The sequence below is a fragment of the Micromys minutus genome, assembly GCF_963924665.1.
Source record: "Micromys minutus genome assembly, chromosome: 19".
In the NCBI taxonomy this organism is placed as follows: domain Eukaryota; kingdom Metazoa; phylum Chordata; class Mammalia; order Rodentia; family Muridae; genus Micromys; species Micromys minutus.
In genome coordinates this window covers 35,710,609-35,733,069 of record NC_137954.1, presented here as the reverse complement: position 1 = coordinate 35,733,069, position 22,461 = coordinate 35,710,609, and the positions used below count along the sequence as shown (strand labels likewise).

The 22,461-nt window shown below is 46.9% G+C and overlaps 1 protein-coding gene across 1 annotated transcript in view; it reads right to left on the bottom strand.

Moving 5' to 3' along the window:
• Nucleotides 1-22,461, bottom strand: part of EFHD1 (EF-hand domain family member D1) — a 43,576-nt gene that overhangs the window by 10,715 nt on the left and 10,400 nt on the right. The window contains exons 2-3 of the mRNA XM_080933398.1: nt 7,919-8,066; nt 1,014-1,148 (exon numbers count right to left, since the gene is read on the bottom strand). Coding sequence (XP_080789524.1) covers nt 1,014-1,148; nt 7,919-8,066 — 283 coding nt within the window. The remainder of the gene's footprint in view (nt 1-1,013; nt 1,149-7,918; nt 8,067-22,461) is intronic.

Here is a 22,461-nt window from a genome sequence, read left to right as displayed (position 1 = left end):
TCTCCCCCACGAGCCAGGCAATTGCTAAACAATCTGAGTGCAGGAAGTAGATCTGCTCTCGGGCGACCGACCTGGTAGGGACCATGTGACTGTCTCACTGAACCCTGCCCTGCTTGGTGTGGAGGGTTATCCTGTCTGTGTATCTACACGTATGCTCTGCAGAGACAAGGATGCAGCAGCTAACTTTGAGGAGGTACCTCAGTGTTGAATGACTGTGAAGTTGCAGGGCTGTGTGTGGGGGCTTCCCACCTCTGGATCACTTTCAATGAAGCCAACATTGATGTGGGGCAGGCCACCCAGGCACCCTTTCCTGACCCCTCTCCTGCTTGTCTCTGACCTATATATTACTTTTTAAAAGATTTGCTTTTACTGATAAAGTGGTGTATGTGTGTGTGTGTGTGTGTGTGTGTGTGTGTGTGTGTGTGTGTGTCCACAGAGGCCAGAAGAGGGAGTCAGATTCCCTAGGTCTGGAGTTAGAGGAGTTGGGAGCTGCCTAGTATAGGTGCGGTAAACCGACCCCCAGTCCACTGCAAAAGCAGCATCTCTCCAGCCCTCTCCCTCTACCACAGATGTTTAAGATGTAAAAAATATAAAACAGGTGTGTGTGTGTTTGGGGAGGGGAGCTCCAGAAGCAACCCAAGTGGTTGTGGAGATAGAAAGGAACCCATAAGCAAAGTCTAGATGGAAAATACATCTTGGAGCCTGGAACCCACTAACCCTCTGGAGCCTGTCAGGTGTCAGGTGTCAGGTGTCTTCTAAACTACAGCTGTTTTTCAGATGGTGTGAGGATGTTCTCTCTCTCTCTCTCTCTCTCTCTCTCTCTCTCTCTCTCTCTCTCACACACACACACACACACACACACACACACACACACCCCACACACCGGTACCTGCATGGATTATACAGCCTTCCTTGTCCTGAGGGAGCTAATGGATCCCTGGCTAGGAAGGGCCTCTCATAGGGCCGGGTAAAGGAAAAGTGACTGGATAGGAAAGGAACAGACGCTCGCTCACCTTGGCTTCAAAGAAATTCTTGGCACCTCTGACACCTTCCAGGGCGACATCAATCTCGGAAAACTTAGCAAGTGCCAGCAGCCCACTGTCATCCTGCAGCTCCCCAGCAGCGGCCTTGTGGAAAATGAGCAGGAACTGCAGGACGAAGGACAAAAGAAGGGTTCTGACTATTCTGGTGTGTCACCAAAACATCCATAACGACCCCATAGCCTGAGCAAATGACATTCTGCCCAAGCATTTGAAAAGGGTGGGTTCTGTAGGATGGCGGTGGTGCACGCCTTTAATCCCAGCACTAGGGAGGCAGAGGCAGGAGGATCTCTGTGACTTTGAGACCAGCCTGGTCTAGAGAATGAGTTACAGGACAGCCAGGACAGTCTCAAACAGAGAAACACCATCTCAAAAACCAAAACAAACAAAAACAAAGAAGGAAGAAAAGAAAAAAAAAAGTTGAGTTTTAAAAATGTTTAATTTTTTTTAACTAGAAGTATATGGGAGGAGGATGTGTGTGGGTGGGTGCAGGTATCCACGAACTTCTGAGGAGGGCATTGGGACCCCTCTTGAGCTAAGTTACTGAATGTTGCCAGATATGGGTACTAGGAACATCAAGCACTCTTAGCCACCTCCCTAGACTGGAAAAGGATGCTGTGTCTATGTATTATGTAGAGAACTGTTCTGTCTCTTACCATGTCATCACAGCCAAAAACATGGAGTTAAGGACATAGCTCGGTAGTAAAGCACACACTATGTGTAAGAACCTGAGTACAATCCCCAGCAACAAATGCATTCATTGAATTAAATACTCTCCACCATCCATTAATAGCCATTGTTGGAAATCTAGCCCTCAAAAACCCACACAGTAGGGTTGCACAGTAGCCCGGTTGGGAGAAAGCCCTGGGTTCAAACCCAAGTAAGCACTGCATACGCTAGACATGATGGGGTAGGTTGACAATCTAACATGCACTTATTTGCCTGTAGTTATTTCTCTGAGGCAAGATTTCACTGTGTAGACTTGGCTGGGCGATAGAGACCAGAAAGGCCTTCAAGTTGTAAAAAGCCTCTCCTGACTGCTGGGATTGAAGGCATATGTCTAGCTCACATTAATTCATTAATTAGTTGATACACTTATTTATCTATTGGGTGTATGAGTATAGGCATGTACATTCCCCAGCACATGTGTAAAGGGCAGAGGTCAACTCTCCAGCATTAGTGCTTGCCCTGTCTTGTTTCTGTTGCTGCTGCCTGATCAAGGCTACCTGGCCCCCCACCTTCCCATGACTCTCTTGTCTCTGCCCCCCTATCTCCTATAGATATGCTGAGATTATAGACATGTGCAACACACCCAGTGTTCTGTGTATTCCAGGAATTAAACTCTGGGCATCAGACTTGCACAGCTGGGATGGCTGGGGGAGCCTCAATCCCAGCGATTCTCAGCCTTCCTAACACCATGACCTTTTAACACAGGTTCTCATGCTGTGGTGACTCCAACCTTGCTACTTTGTAACTGTAATTTTGCTACTTTTTAAAAAATATGTACTTATTTTATTTATATAAGTACACTGTAGCTGCTTTCAGGCACACCAAAAGAAGGCATTAGACCCCATTACAGATGGTTGTGAGCCACCATGTGGTTGCCGGGAACTGAACTCAGGATCTCTGGAAGAGCATCCAGTGCTCTTAATCGCTAAGCCATGTACCCAGCCCAGTTTTGCTACTGTTATGAAGTGTAATGTAAATCCCTGATATGCAGGTATCTGATATGTGATCCCACAAGGTGTCATGACCCCCAGGGTGAGAACTACTCCTCTATTCAGCCATTTCTCCAACCCCATACCCTATTTTTGAATTAAGTAATTTAATTATATTTTTGATTGTTTATGGTTTTTTTAAAGAGGGTGTGAAAATAGTCTTGAATTCATAAAGATCCACCTGCCTCTGTTGGGATTATAGACTTACCAGCCCCAACTTAAATTTTTTATATTAAACGTTTTATATTAAAAATTATTTATTTACTTTGTGTGTGTGTGCATGTAAAGCATGGCATACATGTACATGTAGAGGTCAGAGGACAACTGTATCACTGATTTTCTTCTTCACATGAGTCTCTGAGATTAAACTCAAGTACACGCTGAGCCATGTATCACACTGACCTTCTTTTTCATGTCTCTCAGCCACTTCTATTCTCTCTCGTGTCCTGTTTCCATATGCGACTGCTCACCTTTCCTGAGGTTTACTAAGAGATCTTGGTAGGCCTTGGTACATTTAAAACATGTTAGCTCTGCTGCATGTCATTTGAGTGTCCTGGGGCTATGGTTATTTTGTTGGTTTACCCACGTGCCACTACACACTTGTGGAGGTCAAAGGACAGCTTGCAAGGATCAGTTCTCTCCTTCCACTGTATGGGGCTCCGGGATTGAACTCAGCCAGGCAGGCTTGACAGCACTTGTCTTTACCCCCCCTGAGCTGCCTCACCAGCCCTGTTTATTACTTTTGTTTCTTGAGATAGAGCCCCTCTACAATACCCTGGAACTCACTATGTAAACTAGGCTGGCCTCAAACTCAGAGATATATCTACCTCTGTCTTCTGAACACTAGGATTAAAGGTGTTCGACACCACACTGGCTCTGTTTGTCAACTTTTTTGAGATGAGAGGGTCTTGCTATGTTGCTGGTCTCAACTAATACTCCTGTGCTGGCCTCCAGAATGAGTTGGGACCACCAGTGTGTGCTACAAATTCCTAGCTTCTTTATGGTATCTTTTGACTCCAAAAGATTTTTTTTACATAAAGTCTGTCAAACCTTTTTTCTTCCCTCCTACCAGAGACAGACTTAGAAAAATGTTTCCTAACACCAAAGTTACATAAACAGTCAGGTATGTTTCTGTCTAGTATTTTTATAGCTTTAAAAAAAAACCATGTAAATATTTAATCTCGGAAATGTATTCAGTTCTATTGGTAGGGTAATCATTAACCTTACTTTTCTTCCAAATAGTTACTCAGTAAGCCCCGAATTTATTGTGTAACCCACCGTCTTCTTCCACCTTCAAAATGTGTAACCTAAATGAAGTAATCTTTGAGGGCAGCCATGTTAGAGCCTCTGCAGAATAAATTCTTAAATTGCATCCCTCCTTACCTAACCTTCTCTCCCAGGGTTACTTTCCGGTCATTTGGTTCCCTTCTCTGTAATATCTCTAAAGCTAGCATGGTGCCTCATACATGTAACACCAGCATCAGACAGCTGAGGTCGGAAGACTGCCAACAGTTTCAGGCCAGCATGGGCTATGGTGTGACAGGCTAGCCCAAAACAAAACAGAACATCCTATGAATTAATTATTCATTTTGTATACGTGCATGCCATTGTGTATGTATAGAGTTCAGAGGACAACTCTGTTGGCTTTCTTCTGCCACGTGGGTCCCAGAAATTAAATTGAGTTTTCAGGGTTTGCCCCCACAAAAAACAAAAACAAAAACAAAAACAAAAAAAACCTACAAGCTGGGGGGAGGGGCCAATAGAGGGATGGGTGTGTGGTTAAGAGCAGTTGTAGGGGACTCTGGTTCTTTCCTAGCACCCAGAGTGGCTCACAACCATTCCTAACCCTACTTCTGGGGGATTCAATGCCCTCTTCTGGCCTCTGTGACCAACTGGGCATGCGCAAGGTATCCCTCCATACACTGAGGCAAAACTTTAATACACATAAACACATTTTTTTTTTAATTATAAATTGATCGGCCACGAGCATTCCGTAGTTTCTGTGAACACCACCACGCCCCACTTTTTAAGTAGAAGGACCCAAACCACCAGAAAAAGGTTTCTCCTGGTTTTCAGGTGCTCCTGAAAGCACCCACATAGGAAGACTGTTGGAAAGACAGTCAACACTTCAACAGGCTTCCGAAATCCCAGCTCCTGGGTCTTAGCTTCCAAGGCTAGAACTCTCTGCTCTCTTCTTCTTACTCCGCCCTCACTCTGCTGTGGATGCTGGGGGATTACTAATCAGAGAGATGACGTGACGTGTGCAGGGTCTTCTCTGAGGTCCCCAGAGCTGTCTGGATTAACTGAAATACCTCGTTTCTCCCACCTGCAGCTTCCAACTCTCTCACTAGAGGTCGGCAAAGACTCGGTTTGCAGCAGCTCTTCGAGCTAGCTCATTGGTTGAAAGCAAGCTGGTCAAAAGAGGCCAGGCCCCCAGCAATGGGACATAGGCCAGGAGGGTAGGGACAGTGGTGGCTGCTGCGTTTCACTAGGCTCTCTCTCTTCTCTCGCGAAAGGTATGGAAGCAGTAGAGATTTCAGCGTTGCTATGGGATGCAGGAAATGCCAGCCCCTCTGTATCCGACTCCTGTGATGCTTGGTCCTTAGCTTAAAAGTGTTGAGAGGTGGTTGCCTTCACCTTCACTTCAAGAGCTGCGTGTTATGAAGGGAGCTTCGTTGTCTCCTGTTCTCTCACCGTGAGGCTACCTCGTCCATGCTTACCCTGTGCTTTCCACCCGGAGTTCAAGTAACGCGTGACCTGCAGAGCCTTCCAGAGGTCAGTGCCTTGGGGAGGTCAGGGCCTTGCCCTTGAACTCCCAGGCCAAGATCTAAACTATCCAGGCTGGGACTGGGACTGGGACTGGGACATCCTGTTATCACAACAGAAACCAGGCTGTGCATGTAGCCAACCTTAAAGCACTTCATCTGCTGGGGGTCCCCACGAGGAGCTGCCTTCCACAGTAACACTTCTGAGGGACCCAGGGAGCCCACTCAGAAAAAAGGGAGTGTTGCCCCAGCTGAGCATCCTGGGCCTCTCCATTCCCTAAGACTCAGTTTCCTGACCTCTAAAGGTGGGGGGGGGGGCCTCATGGGATGGTTCAGAGTGTTTGTCATCAAGCCTGACAGCCTGAGTTGGAGCCCTAGGGTCCATGTGATTCCATGTAATGGGAGTTAACCTCTGACCTTCACAGGTGTGCTGTGGCACTCACTACCTCTTCCCTCCACACAAAATAAATACAATGTAATTTAAAATAGGTTTACGTGGAGACCAGTGTTGGCCTTCACAGAAGGGCACTCACAGTGTGCCTGAACCATTATGCCTGAACCATTAGCGAATCCCCTCTGGCACTGTTTGTTCTGAAGCCCTGAGGTTCAAGGCTGTACAAGCCAGTTCAACAGATGACCAGCAGCACCTCCATCATTACTCAGGGGTCTCCCATCCCCAGCCAGCCAGCCAAAGGAGGAGGAAGAGGAAGAGAGAAGAAAGAAAGAAAAGAAAGAAGGGAGGAAGGGAGAAAGGGAGAGAGAGAGAGAGAGAGAGAGAGAGAGAGAGAGAGAGAGAGAGAGAGAGAGAGAGAGAAGAGAGAGAGAGAGAGAAAGCAAACCCGATTCAACTCGTGTCCATCCAGCAGACGAGGCACTCCCATTTCACCCATTCTCCCTCTCGGCCCTGAGTGACAATCTCCATCACTCCCCGACAACCTTGTTTGTTTTCCTATTTATAGTTCACAGAGACTGGCATGGTGTCGAGTTGGAAAATGTTCAAGCTGTGACTCTGGGGACAGGGGTAGGGAAGGAGAGGTAGAGAACAAAGACTGAGGGCAGAGGGAGTTCAGAAGCTCCGTCCCCCACAAGCCCATCGATGCTTGTCCCGAGTGAGGGAATTCTTAACTTCATGACTGTGGCTAGAGGTGTACAGATACTGTGTTAGAGCTCTTTATATGTGAATGGCAGAAATACACTTTTTATTAGTACAAAGGAGGTAGAGATGCCTGCTTTTTGATGACTCAAAAGGTAGAGATGCCTGCTGCTGAGAAGGACAGCTAGAGTTCAAGCCCTGGACTGACACACAAGGGTATCCAAATCATCCTCTGACCCCCCCCCCCACATGCATGGATATATATATATATATATATATATATATATATATATATACATAGATACATAGATATATATATATACATATACATATATACACATACACACACACATATATATATCCCATACAATAAATAATGTTAAAAAACTATCCCCAAGGATAAAGCTAGGTGTGATGATGCATGTCTGTGATCCCAGAACTTAGGAGGGAGGGGATGAGGAGTTCAAGGTCATCCTCAGCTACATAGAGAGTTTGAAGCCAGCCTGTGCTCTGTAAAACCCTGTCTTCAGAGGTGGAAAGATGGCTTCCACAGTTAACAATTAACAGCACTTGCTGCTCTTGGAGAGGACCTAGGCTTGATTCTCAGCTACCACATGGTGGCTCACTACCATTTATAACTCCAGTTCCAGATCTGATGCTCTCTTCTGGAAGCTAACCAAAAGATAGCCAAGTAGCTTAGATTCAGTTGGATCACCTATGGGTGACCCCTGAATAAAACAGGAGAAAGGATGCTGAAGAGATGGCTCAGTGGTTAGGAGTACCACTCCCAATCTCAAGGGCTCGGGTGATTCAGAACCTACAACAGGACAACAGAAGATGATCCAATTCTGCCATCCTGTCATTAAGATCCTGTCACAAATTATATGACATCACATCCAACTGAAACATTCTGAAGCCTTCCAATGAAATCCATGCATACACCCCACCAAAAAGTAAGAACTCAGGCATAGATAGTTGTCCATAGGCAGAAACTCACAGCAATCCTCCTCCCTCAGCCTTCGTATACTGGGGTTACAGATATAAGCTATCATGAAAGATATGTTTTGGAGACAGGGTCTTATTCACAATTTAGTGGACGCTAATCTTGAACTCATGTTCCTTGTATAGCTCTCAAGAGCTAGAATTATAGGAATATGCCACCCACACAGTTTATAAAAGATATGTCTAAAATCTGAGTTGAACATTAAATATCCAGCCAAGGAGAATTCTCAAGAGGCAAATCCATTTGCTCTTGGGAGCTGTGGGCAAAGGGTCTTCTCAGGCTCAACAAGCTATAGGTACCTCCCGGAAGCTGAGCTTGCCATCAAAGTCTTCATCCACCTCCTTGATCATACTCTTCAGGCCCAGGTGGGTCTGGGGGGCCCCTAGTTTCTCCATCATGAGTTTCAGCTCCATCAGGTCGATAAATCCGTCCCTTCCAGCATCATACCTGCATAGTCCAAGGAGGCAAGGTCAGGACAAAATGACAGGGGTTACTTTCCCAGATGTGTAACACTTTTGGTTTCATCTATTTAAGAATAAACTCAGTTGCCTTCTGCATTGCAAGCCACTTCACCGTAAGGAACCCCTTGAGGCTACTTCATCAGAAGGGACCTCCCCCCCACGACCAGCAAGGCCACCTCATTAAGAGACCCCTCTTTTAGTTTTTTAAAAAAAAAAAAAAAAAAAAAAAGCACACCCAAAATGGACCTCATTGAACATGTTGACTTTCTTTTATCACCTTCATTTTCAGTCAACTAATCCAGACCCAATACCTCCAAATGTTGGATTTAGGGCATATATCGTGTTCTGAAACCCAACAAAAGCTACATTCAATGATGAACCTTCCCAATGGTCACTGTCCTGGTGTTTCTGCCATACACAGCTGGCAACCCCCTCACCCTCCTGCTTGTCTTGTTTCTACCTTTGAAAGCTGCTTTCCACTTGATGGGCGTGGTCTCACCTCAAGCTGAGTGCTTCTACTTCCCGGTCACTCGTCTCCAGGTCTGAGTAGTCACAGCTGTGTGGGAGGCTGTCCTCCCACAGTGGCTGGCCTCCCAGTTGGCTGTCACTCTAACCTTAAACCCCTGCCTGGAAATAAGACCAGCTTCATGTGGTGAGAGGTGTACTGTTAGCCTTTCTCCTTGGGTCATCCATCTTCAGGTACCTGCTCTGAGCCTCCTCCCAGCCACTTTCTACCCAGGTCCCTTTTCTACACATGTGACTTCATAGGACAACTTGTCTCCCTTCCCAAGTCCTTTTTTTTTTTTTTTTTTTTTTTTTTTTTTTTTTTTTTTTAACTTCCTGCTACCCAGATACCCCCTTGCTGCTTAGGTCTAAATATCCTGTTTTAAAGAACAAACAAGAGGCTTCAGATGAAGCTCAATAAAAGAACTTAGGAAGCCCTGGTTCCAGCACCACATACATAGAAAAAAGAATGAGCCAATAAGGTCTCCACCGCCAAGAAATGGGAACCAAGCGCCCAGGGACAGATTGGTAGACACATGGACTCACATTGTGTAGTGTAGAACAGTCACAGGATGGAATATTTTCCAGAAATAAAGACCAAAGAGAACTTTGAGGTGGGCTGCAACATGGGGGTGACCCTCAGAGATGCCATAATAAGTGAATGAAATCAGTCACAAAAGGACAGTGGTCAAACTGATATAGACAGAAAGCTCAAGGTTTTTTCCTGGGGTTGGATGGATGTTAACAGGAAGACTCGGTCTGGGATAAGAAAAGTCAAGGTGTCAGTGCAGCGCTGCCTGTACGCTTAATGCCCCTTATCTGTGTTCACGTAAATGCTTAAAATGGTCATTTTCCGTTCCTCCATCTGTTTTATTTTTAGTATTTCCAATCATGCTCATGTATGTGAATCTGTGGGTAGGTATGCAGGTGTGCAGGTGCCCGCAGAGGCCAGAGGCTCCAGGAAATGGAGTTAAGGAGGTTGTGAACTACCTGATGTGGGTGCTGGGACTCAAGTTTGGATCCTCTACAAGTACAGTGCTCACTCTTAACCACTGAGCCATCCATGGGTCCAGCCCCTCTGGGTGTCTCCCCCACGTGTGTGTGTGTGTGCACGTGTGTGTGTACATACCTGTGTGCAGGTATGCTTAGACAGGGTTCCACTCTGTAACCCAGACCTGCCTCAAATTCACTCTGAAACTTCCTAAAAGCTGGATTACATTTGTGTGCAACTATACCAGCTCGAAGTAGTTGTTTTTGTTGGGTACATTTTACCATATTTTTTTAAAATATATATTCAGTCTTTTTCATTATTCATCGCCTCCAGCCCCATAAAGAAAAAGCACCTCTGTTGAGAACCATCACTATTCACAAGAAATGTGGCCTGTGGGTAATTGGAGGTCTAAGCTGTGGGCAGTGGTATTTAAAGTCGACATTATCATGTAGGCCCCAGGACTCCCAGACACACTCCATTCCAGCCACAGTGGCTAATTCATACTGTTCCACCCACTGGAGACCCCTCCCTCCTCTCCTCTGTGAGATTCCTCCTCTCCAATAGCATCCTTTGTATGTCCTTGTCTGGTGCCAGAATTCACCGCCCTCTTCTGTTGGCTATTTTTCCCCCCTCAAGCCCTCTGAGCTCCCACTGGGTACAGTCAGTGCTGGAAGAATTCCTCTACAAAGGTCTACAAGCAAGATCTCTGTGTGACTGGTGATGACCTCTGAGAACCCATTAGTAAGTGGAAACTAACAGGGTGCCTCCAGGTTTTCAGAGGGACCAGCCTGGGACCTTGAGGAATCAAAGGATGATGTGTGGGCACTTAATAGTGCAAGTACCCAGGTGACCCATGACATTCAAGAAACTGAGGCAGGATTACCTTAGTGAGTTAAGGCAAGACTGGGCTACATAGCTTAAGACCCTATCAATCAATCAATCAATCAATCAATAAGCAATGTTTTCCATTGGGTTGACAAACCTAACTCAGTGTAGACTTCATTTGCCTAAAATCAAAGCTCAGGGGCTTTGTGACTCTGTGGTACAGGCTCGCCTACATTGTGTGGCATTCCCAGAGCCATGAAAATAGATGTTTGAACTATTTCCCCTTTTCTGGCTATCACAAATGTCACCACTTTGGGAATGGAGATGTGACACACTGGTTAAGAACATGTATTATCCTTGCAGAGGATCCAAGCTCCTAACACCCACATCAGAAAACCTACAATCCACCATCATTCTAGTTCCAGGGGATCCAATACCTTCTTCTGACCACTGTGGGTATGAGCATGCATGTGGCAGACACGCACATGCAAAAGAATAAAAGCAAAATGCAAAAGCCACAAAACTTTAAACGGAAACTCCTCAGAAGTCTAGCCTGTCTTTTTTAAAATGATGTCATGTTGAAGACACTGTACGCTTGAGTCATAGAGCAGAGAAACCAAGCTGGTACCAACCTGGAAGAAGTTTCATCCTACTGACTATCTTCCACAGTGCTGGAAGGTACTATAGGCACTAACATGGGATGAAGGAGTCATCGGTCTTACTGGATCGAGAACACTCTGAGCTGAGATAATGATCTGCTTAGCACGACCTGCCCATTGGTGCAATAGTGGCACCCATATGGGAGTAACCAACCACTTTTTCATTGGATTCCAGGCTCATTCCACGAGTACCATTTCACCCAAGCCTAGAACCATTACGGGGGCCAAGAACCTGTGATTAGATGGGCTACCATGGGACCCTAGGAGAGAATTTGCTATTATCACTCTGCTAAGTGCACATAATATTAAGCTGACTCCTAGTGACTTTTGTTATACCCATACATTAGTATCGGTAACTCTCATCAGAGAAGCCTCCTTTTTGCAGTAGACTGTGGTTAACACAGAGGCCCACAACAGACCAGGGAGAGGTGAATAGGAGACTAGAGAATGCTTGGTTCTAAATCAGACATCTATATCACATCCCCTCATCCCAAGGATCAAGGATCATAGTGGGAGAGGGAACTGGAAGATTGTAAGAGTCATAGGTAATGGCTGACTATAAGGAAACTGCCTCCTGGACACAGTGGGGGAAGCTACATGTATGAACTAAGAGCATTTTAAACATCATGAGCCAGACCTGTGCAGACTCAGGTAATGGAATCCCAACACGGAGAGGAGAGGTGAACATGAAGTCCCACCCCTAACTAAGGAGGTATTGGCCATTGATAGTTGAGGGTTTTCTTTAAGGGCGTGGCCCTTGGAGGGTAGAGCTGACTCCAGTGTAAGTCATATATCCAAGAGGATATGGGTAGCACAAACCGTATTTGCACTTGATAGAGTTTTTAAAATAGAGCACAAAGTTGGGTGAGTGAGAAAGTGGGGGTAGATCTAGAAGGAGTTAGGAGAGGAAGTAAATGCTATTGAAATGCATTGTACTAATAAGAACGATCCTGCTCTGAATACAGGGGTACACATGTTCCTGTGTTTCAGTTTGCTTGGGCCTATGTCCAAGAACTGCTGGGATGGCATACACGCATTTACTTGTGTCAAATGCTCTGACAGAAAACCATGGCCACGTTGCTGCCACTGCTCAGGTAAGCAAGGCTCTCTACCAGGTGCCGGTGGGAGACTCAGAGGTGCATATACCCAGACCATTAGAGGCATATCTGTCAGGGAAGAATCTAGGCCCAAAACATCTCACTGAGTTGGGGCAGAGGAGATGGCTCAAGTGGGTAAAGACCTTGTCACACAAGCCTGACACCCCAGAAATGACATAAAGGTTAAGAAGGGACCAACTCTTTCAAGTTATCATCTGACCTCCACATGCGTGATCTCTCTCCCCTCTCTCTTTTTCACACACACACACACACACACACACACACACACACACACACACACACACACAAACACACATCACCAATAAAATGAAAGATATAATTAGGAGGGAAAAAAGGAAGCTGGCTTGATGCCTAGGAATAGCACATGGCAAGAAGTCCAAGGTGCAAAAGAGAGAATCACCATACAACCCATCTCCAAACAATTCCAATTCTAACATTTTCTCTCTCAGTATTGCAGATTGAACCTAGGGCCTTGCATATCACAGGCCAGTGCTCCTCCACTAAGATACATACTCATCCCCCCTTTATTTTCTATGCATATAGAAGCAATGTCTTAAATAAATACTTGTATATAAAGACTCATTACAACACTATTTTACAATAGTTATGGTAGAAGAAACCCAAGTGTTCACTAGCCAGGGAAGAGAGACGCAGAACAGGGTGGATCCATGTAACCGAATGAAAGGGAAGTTCGGGCTCGATACAGGATGGATGAACTTGAAGTACACTCCAAGTTATATGAATTAACTCATGCAAAGTGAAATGGTGTGGGACACACCTTGCAAGATTCTACCTCTTTGGGCTGGAGAGATGGCTCAGTGGTTAAGAGCACTGGCTGTTCTTCCAAAGGTCCTGAGTTCAATTCCCAGCAACCACATGGTGGCTCACAACCATCTGTAATAGGATCTGAGTACAGTGTACTAACATGCATAAGATAAATAGGTGATTCTTTAAAAAAAAAGATTCTGCCTTTTTGAGGCACCCAGGTAGCAAAATTCATAAATACAGAGATGAAGGAGGGGCAAAGGAACCCATGGCATTCCTGTGGGGCCACACGGTAGGGGATGACTGCACTAAAGTGCAAATGCACTTCAATGCTGACCTGAATGTTTAAAGCCAGAACACTTACCTAGTGTGTACACAGCCCTGGATTTGATCCCCAGTGCCATTAAAAAGAAAAAAAATCTTGGGGGAGGTTAAATTTCATATGTATCTGTGGTACAAGAGCCAAACCACTACCCTTCCAGAGCCCTGGGGTTTTATTCCCAGCTCCCCTTTGGTCCTAGGGGATGCTCTCCTAGATTCTGAAGGCATTATACACATGAGGTACACAGACATATACAAACAACACACCCATACAATTTTTTAAATAAAAGCAAAACAAAAACAAGGTCCTAAAACTAGGACCTCCCTCCACTCCCAGACCAACTTCTTAAGCATAGGCTTTAGAAGGAGCAAGTTCAGCAGCATAACTTTGGGTGTCTGTTAAACAGCACAGTCCAGTGGACCCTAACAGCACTCATTGATGGCAAGGAAGCTACAAAGTCCCAAAGCCACCTTCTCACCAGTCCCAAAGCCACCCTCTCACCAGTCCCGTGATGCTCTGTCCCACCCTGTGCGGACCTTGCACTCTAGAGGGGCTGGGGTCAGTCAATGAGAACCCTAGGAAGGTGAACAAGCTAAACTCCTACTCAGAGACAAGGGGTAACAAAGAGCTGCCTGCAGATGCTGCCTGGAGGCCTAAAGGTGTTAGAAGCTGGCTTCTGATGCAGAGAAAAGCTTTTCTGAGAGCTGCTGAGAACTGTCCCTGCAAAGCTAAATCTTTTACAAACCGGCTAGAATAGGTTGTCTCTGTTACAAGAGTCCTGGTCAAGCCAACAGGCTTCTACAGTGTGGAACTTTCCAGAGCTCAGTCCATAAGGTTATGTATCCAAACGTACAAGAGGGAACCAGATCACACAAGCTTATCCCAAGCTCACAATCCTCCATGTCTGGGAATTTTCCACGGGAGAAGGTGGCACTCCTGTGAGAGGAGTCCTAGGGCAGGGGTTGTGGCTCAATGGCAGGGCACCTTCTTTGCAATGCAGCAAACCCTGGATTCCTTCCCCAACACTTCACAAAATAGCAGGGCAAGTGGCCTAGTTAGGGCCCACTAGCGTAACTTTGAAGCCGAGATTTAGATAAATGTCTGTTGTCCTCTGTTCACAAGACTCATTCCAAGTGTTTACAAAGAAGGCTGGGGCCCCCGAGGGTGGTGCCATCAAGACACAATCAGTCCTGGCCTTAACAGAGGGTTCCAGTGCTGGTGGAACAGAGGCGCCGAGGAGCAGCAGAGAGGATTAGGTGTAAGAAGAGGGATGTGCTGGAGGGTGGGGCTGATAGATAAAGGTCAACAAACAAGGCAGAGACTTGTCTTTAGCCTTTCGGGAGGAGAGGGAGCTTTCCCCATGCTCACCCAAAGAGAGCTGCAAATGAGGCCAGTGTGAGCAGGGGCTCCCCCTAGACACAGAGACTGGTTCAGTGAGGCTCGTCCTTGGCTCCTCTGGGATTCTGACCCGGAAAACCCAGCAGATTCAGGTCTAACAGAAAGCTCACATAGTTCAGAGTGGACCCCAGTAAGCACTAGGCTCAGTTAACACAATTCCAATTATGTGGTTTACAAATGCATGTGTGCATTCGAATGTGTGCAGGTGTCATTTGTAAATTAGAAGGCAGTATCAGGAGATAGCCCTTGCCTTCTGCCTTGTTTGGGGGGGAGGGGGGAGAGTTACTAACATTCATCACTGTGTATGCCCAGCTGGTTGGCTCAGAGTTTCCTGGGAACTCCCCTGTGTCTCTGCCTCCCACCTCATAGATAGGAGTGCTGACTACAGATGAGCTATTGCTTCCAGCTTCATGAGAGTTCTGGGGATCTGAATTCAGGTCCTCACATTGTGTGGCATAGGATTTATCCATTAGCCTTCAAGTTATTATATTTTTTAATAAAAAAAATCTGTATTGGTATTTTGCCTGCATGTATGTATACCAAGTGTTTTGTAGAGGCCAAAAGGGGGCGTTAGACCACCCGGGGCATGAGTTTGTCACTAGCCTCCTTGTGGGTACTGGTAACCAAACCTGGGCACTCTAGAACATCACTTAACCTTTAATCGCCCCCCCTCGTGCCGGGCCTCCTCCCCTTAACATGTCTTTTTAAATAGAGAAGAAAACAGGTCATAGGGACACAAGCCTGTAACCCCTACAGCTGAGAGGTTAGGAGTTCAAGGCTGAGGCTATATCAGAGAGTTTGAGACCAGACTGAACTTACAGGAACCCTGTCTCAAAACCACATGATGATTAGAAACTAAAAAAGGAAGAGAGGGGGGCTGAGATCAGAGGCCAATCCCTTTGAAAAGTTTGTGCTGGAAAACAGAAGACCACCACCTCTTTTTAACCCAGAGCAAGGCTAGAGTGAGTCAGGGAGGATGCTTGACTGGTGCGGGAATAAGGCATGTGAAGGAGCATCTCTGAGCCACCACAGAAACAAAGAACAGAGGCACCAGTCAGGTCTGGCTGTCCTTTGTTCCTGCAAGAAACACGGGCCCAGTGGTATGTACTGAAGTCCTGGTGCAACAGTAAGATAACCACTTCTGCGATGTCTTCCTCCTCCTCTGTGGAGCTGGGGTTTAAAATCAGACCTGTAGCCCTGTCTTCAAAGTGACCTCTTTAAAGGAGCCTGCCTGCAGTCACTTCCTTCCAGGGCCTGGGTTCTCAGGGTGGGCAGAGAATAAAACGTCACAGGGCTGCCCCCCCTCATCGTTTTATCTGCCCCCTCAGAACAAAAAGTGACTTACACAGCTTCAGCTGCCTGGTACAAAAAGGGGGACTTGAGGCAGTAACTCTAGCGGCTGCCCTGTTTTGTATGTAATGGCTCAGTGTAAGCCTTTCTGGTCTTTAGGACAATCCTGGAACAAATAATAGCTGCCTGCCCTCTCCGTTAATTAGGAGCTCAGAAGGGCCTTACCTCACTGGGGAAGGGCAATTAGTGGCCTCACACAAAAGACGGTGAAAACAGCCATGCAGACCTGATTTAGGCTAGTGTTTTCTTTCTCTCCCTCTCTCCTCTTTTCTCTCACTTTCCTCCTCCTCCTTTATATAGTCTATTTTAGCCCATGCTAGCTAGCCTCAAATTGGTAGGTGATCCTCTTGTCTTAGCCTTCCAAGTGTCTATAGGTCTAAACCACCATGAAAATTTTATTTATTTATTTATTTATTTATTTATTTACTTATATAACATTCATTTATTGGAGGGGCATATGCCATGGTATTGGGTAGAGGTCATATGACAACTTGCTGGAGCTACCAATCTCCTTTCTCTGGGGTGGAACGCAGGTAATCAGGCTTGATGCCAAGCACCTTTGACCTTCATCAGCCCCATGCCAAGTCTTGAACATGGGATTCTCAAGTAGGGTTTTTATCTGCATGTACAATATCTATGCACCAACTGCATGCAGGGCCTGAGGAGACCAGAAAACGACACTGAAACTCTTGGAACTGAAGAATTCTTGGGTAATTGTTAGACACTGTATAGCTGTAGATATTCTGGGTCCTCTAGAAGAGCAGCCAGTTCTTTTAACCACTGAACCATCTCTCCTGCCCTGGGCAAGTGTGATGGTTTGTATATGCTTGGGCCAGGGAGTGGCACTATTAGGAGGTGTGGCCTTGTTAGAGTAGGTGTGTCACTGTGGCCATGGGCTTAAGACTCTCACCCTTGCTTCCTGGAAGCCACTATTCTGCTAGAAACCTTCAGATGAAGTTGTAGAACTCTCAGCATCTCCTGCTCCATGCCTGCCTGGATGCTGTCATGTTCTTGCCCTGATGATGATGGACTGAACCTCTGAACTTGTAAGCCAGCCCTAATTAAATGTCCTTTATAAGACTTGCCTTGGTTATGGTGCCTGTTCACAGCAGTAAAACCCTAACTAAGAGAGCAAGTAAGGGTTTTTAGGTTTTCTCCAGTAGCAGAAAAGACAAGAACCATCAATGACTGCATTCAAGCTACGAAGCCCTCAACTTGCTTAATGTTAGGGCAAACACCGGGTACTCACCGCCCCAAGGAATATTCTAGCTGTTTTGGCTGAATTACATCTTTTGCAATTCGCATATGGAGGCCAGCAGAAATGACAGCAGCTCTATCTCTATGGTCTAGGTAGGCATGGATCCTGGGTCTGACCCCACAGCATGGTACCTAAGATTCCTGGGCAAATACAGTGGATTCCTTTCTGTTCCAGATAGTGCTACTATAACCACCTTACAAACATTCAGAGAAAGTGTCTCACCAGCTGAGCCCCTCAGAAACTCTCCAGCTGCTTAATCTGTCAGCACCGCTCTCCAAGGGGTGACACTGTCCAGCTGCTGAAGAAACGGAAGCCCATCTCGCATGACTCCAAACTGGGAGGACCCACCTTTCACCCAACATATAGGGCGGGAGAGGCAGAATCCATCTTTCATGAGTTTAGGCTTAGAAAAGCCCCCTGGTCCCCATTTCTCCCCCACTAGCATCTTAAGCTCCTCTTTCCTTATGTTTTATTTTAGAAAATAATTTTATGGTTGGGGGAACTATATTAAAGGGTCATAGCATTAGGTAGGTGAGAACCTCTGCTATAATTAGAGGAGGGAGGTTATTAGGGCCAAACCCAGGACTAAGCATGCACTCCACACCCGAAGGTTTGGAGAGAGGATATGCAGTCGTCTGAATTCTGAATGAAAATGGCCCCTTAGGCTCATAGAGACTGGTGCTATTGGGAAGTGTGGCCTTGCTAGAGTAAGTGTGGTCTTGTTGGAGGAAGTGTGTCACTGAGGGTTGACTTTGAGGTCTCATATGCTCCAGCTAGGCCCAGTGTATCTCAGTCTCCTCCTGCTGCCTATGGTTCCAGATGTAGAACTCTGAGCTACTTCTCCAGCACCGTGTCTGCCTATGTGCCACCCTGCTTCTCACTGTGATGATAATGAACTAAACCTCTCAAGTATAAGCCAGCCCTAGTGAAATTTTTTCCTCTATAAAAGTTGCCATGGTCATGTTGTCTCTTCACAGCAATAAAACTCTAAGACTGGATCTTACCATGTAACTGTGACTGACTTGGAACTCACTATGTAGACCAGTCTAGCCCACAAAAAGATCTGCCTGCCTCTACATCCCCACTGTTGAGATGAAAGGTGTGCCACACCTGACCTCTGGTCTAACATTTAACCCAAACATTTCTTTTTAAAGCCATTTCACCCAGCAAAGAACAAAAACAGGGCTGGGGGGGAGATTGTTCCGTGGTTAAGAGTACTGGCTGCTCTTCCAGAGGACCTAGATTCAGTTCCCAGTATCCATATGACAGCTCAGAACCATCTGCAGCTCCAGTGCCCTCTCCTGATAACCACAGGTTATATACAATGCCCTCTCCTGATAACCACACAGGTTCCTTAGGCATGTGGTGCATAAACATATATGCATGCAGGCAAAACACTCATACATGTAAAAGAAAATAAATCTTAACAAAATTAAAAAGGAGGGGCTTAGGAAAAGGGAAAGGAGGAAGAGGAAGAAGGAAGCCCTGAGACATGTGATGCTTTTCTCTGTCCCTTCCCTCTTCACAGGCTCTGGGACCTGTTGCTGGTTGACACAGCTCTAGTCCCATTGGTTATGAAGACATGGGCACAAGCCCCAGCTTACCATTCACCTGGGAGAGATCTGACCTGCTCTGTGCAGTTGTCAAGGGGTGCAAAGGAGGCAATTCCCAGCAGAGACACTATGACTGGTGCCTGAGGCGCTTTTTATGAAGGAGTTGCTTTCCACAGACAAGACAAAGTAAATGGCTTCCAGGCTTCTACCCCAAAGATATGCCCATACTAAATTGTGGTTCCAGACTTCACTGTCTTTGGCACTGGAGGAAAACACAACCTACCATACCAGTCTGCCCCGTCTTGGGTCTGAAGAGACTCTGTGCCAGCCCACTGGGGACGAGGCCATGGTCCCAGATCCACTGGAAAGGGTTCACTACTGCTTGGTGATTGGGTAGGGGAGGGAGGCAAGAGTTGATCTCTGGTGTCCGCCTAATGTTGGACACCAAAGCCCCCTAGCCTATGAATTGCTTATTCTTCTGGTTTGTACTGCACAGAGCCCCTGGGTTTTCTTGATTTTCACCTCTGTCAGAATAATCCTGCCATTAATGAAGAAAGAAAAAATCCAGGTAACCTTTGTTCAAAGACTCTGCCATCAGAAACTCCTTGGGGACCCCTCGGATAGGGCTTTCTCAGGAAGGTGGTGGTGCCCAAAAAGTGCCTGGGGATGGATGGAGGGGCCCTGTGTCTCAGCAAGGACAACTTTTTGACACCACAACATGATGTCATCAGCAAAGGCATGGTTGAGAAGCTCACAGTCGAGTCACAAAAGTAATCACCACCCCCGCCCTCAAAATCTGTTTTAAGTAATTTTATGATTTTCTGTTGGGACACATTCATAGTTCTCCTTGGGTGCACACAGCCTACAGGCTCCTACACCTGCAAACACACAGCAAGGCCTTGTTGGAAATGTCTTTTCAAGTGATCAGAGCTGGGAGCACAGGAGAATAAGGGTATTGTGGGATTGTTGGGATCCAGTCCAGCTGGATAATAGTGTGCGTGTCAAAGGCTTCGGCATGACTCTGAAAGTCAGAGAGGGCACTGCAGGTTCTGTCCCCAGCAGGTGGTCATCCGGAGGCCCAATCTGATGGTCCCAGCTTTAGCTGCGTAGATTAGCCTCAGCGACTTCCTGAGGCCACAGGCCTTAGTCCCTTTAACCAGTTTATCATCTGTTCTAACCTTCCCCATTGCAGCCCTTGGCTCTCAGGAGGTGAGTTCAGCAACAGGGTTAATGCAAAGCCTCTGATGTCCAGGCTGCTCATGGCCACTTCTGTCCCACAGCTCTTGGCTTTCTTGAGCTCCCAAAGCTCACTCACTCCCAAGCCACTAGGCTCACGTGTGCTGTGGGACCTCTCCCGGGCACAAGGGAAACACAAAGACAGTCCCAGAAGGGAAGTAGACAATGGCAGCGTCTGGGAGGCAAATGTACAGAGCCCAGAAGGGGACTTCTGTGGTCACGTGGTCACGGGGTGCCAAAATATTCCGAAAAGGGAGAGACAGGCCAGCTCTCACAAGGTATTCTGGAAGGGCTGTGGTTTCTTCAGGGCAGCAGGAGCAGGTCACAGTTTGAATCAAGGTGGCAACATCAGATGACTGTCTCAGGAAGAGCTCTTTGGAGAGCATGACTTAGCTGGTGAATATATGGTGTCCCTAGCCAAAACTGGAGGAGCTGGTGAGGGTAGCCCCGATATGGGGTAGCACAACGGAAATCTGAACTCCAGCCTCACCTGTCCTGATAGTGCCAGTGCCTCGGGGCTTCCTTCTGGCAAATTCTCTTCTTTTTCTGGTAAACGATCAACATTTTTTTTTTGAAAGCTACAGAAGACTGGTGGAGGCTAGAAATGTTACCCTTTAGTTAGCCACAGCTACTAAACCCCCGTGCTTTTGTAAGCTGTGCCTAGAAATCTCCAAGGAAAGGTAGGAAGTAAAAGCAGAAGGCCATTCACACTATCCCAAGGAACTCACTGAGTGCCCAACACCCTGCAAGACTGGTATCACTCCCTGGGCCTTCACCTTTTAACAGCTTCCGCATCAGCTTTATCCAAGTGACAATGACAGATCACTGCCCCTGCTAGGAACTGTCCCAGGGATTTAATAGGGAAGAGCAGTGGACGATCACATAGGACAGTACATCAGAGCGCCTCGGCCTCCTTTCCCAAAACTGGCCTCTGGGTGTAGACCTTGATCCTAGGGTCCTTTTCAAAGGGTCTGAGGTGATACAGGCAAGGCTGGCCTGTGGTTTGGAACAGAGGACAGAGTGAGAAAAAAAAAAAAATTAAAAGCCCTGGAGGTTCAGAGTTCCAGGTGGTTCCTTCAGAAATGAGAAGAAAAGGAATAGACAGACAAGAGGCTCTAATGGTCTGTGGTATGCCAACTTGGAGGAGCCCTAGACAATATGATGGGAGGTGCAGAGGGAAAGTCAGGGGATTTTTTTCTTCCTTTTATTGGTTACCTGTGGCTGAGCTCAGGGTCTCTCATGTATGATAGACAAGCACTCTATCACTGAGCTGTAGCTCCAGCTGGTCTTGAACTCAATATGTAGCTCAAGCAGGCTTTGAGCTTGAGAGTTTTGTTTGTCTGTTTTCCCCTGAGAGTTTCTCTGTATAGCCCAGGCTGTCCTGGAACTCAGTCTGTAGACCAGGCTAACCTCCAAAGTGAGAGCTCTGCCTGCCTTTGCCTCCTGAGAGCTGAGATTAATGGTGTGTGCTGCCACCACCACCACCCAGCTACTTAAGAGCTTCTTCACCTTCAGAGGAGCTGGGCTTACAGACCAGCTCCACCACACTTGGCTTATAGGGTTCTTCCAAGCAGAGTTGTCCAAAGGAGCCTGCAATGCTGCAGCCTCAAAGAACCTTAAGGATCTGGGCCCCAGGACAGAGGTAATCTTGGGACTAGTTCAGCTGGGGACTAGGGGAGCCATACCCCCCAAACACTAGAGGCTTTCTTTCTATAGTCCATTAGGGTTTGTCAGGCAGTGCCTACCCCTCCTTACTCTCAGGTCAAGAAACTGAGGAAGCCTGGGGAGGTACTGGGGGAAGGGCAGCTCTGCAGCCTGCTGGGGTTAGTGGGGCTTGGAGACAAGCAGTGGTCATTGCTCAGCTTAAGTGTGAGGTGAGGCTGGACTTATGGCTCCAGAAAGAGTATTCCCAGGCGACCATACTCCTGTCCTCAACCTCCGTCATCCATGTCTGCTCCGTCTCTCACTGCCAGAAAGACCTCTTCCTGTGTCCTCTTCTAGGCTGGCACCACACCTTAAACCCAGCAGACTTCAGTGTCTAGAGCACCCGGCTAGAACCGGTGACCTAATTAAGGCCCCAACTGCACACCCAGCGGTCACGCGATCTTGGGTACAACTCGAGAAGTGGTCATTTACCCTTTTTCCACATCTCACTTACAGGCTTGTGCCTGAGTGGGTCAGCGGCTCTGCTGAAGGGCGCACCAGGATCTCTCCACAGGTTTGAGTTACTTCCGAGCAGCACACAGGGCCTTGCAACTGTAGTTGACTGAACCCAGAACCTCTCAGTAGGAGGGCAGGGCACCTGGCTGCATCTGTGCCCGAGGGAGCCAGGCAGACAGAGAGAAGCACTGGGCACACTTATTTTAAAGGATTAACTATAAAGAATTAGCTGTAAAGAATTA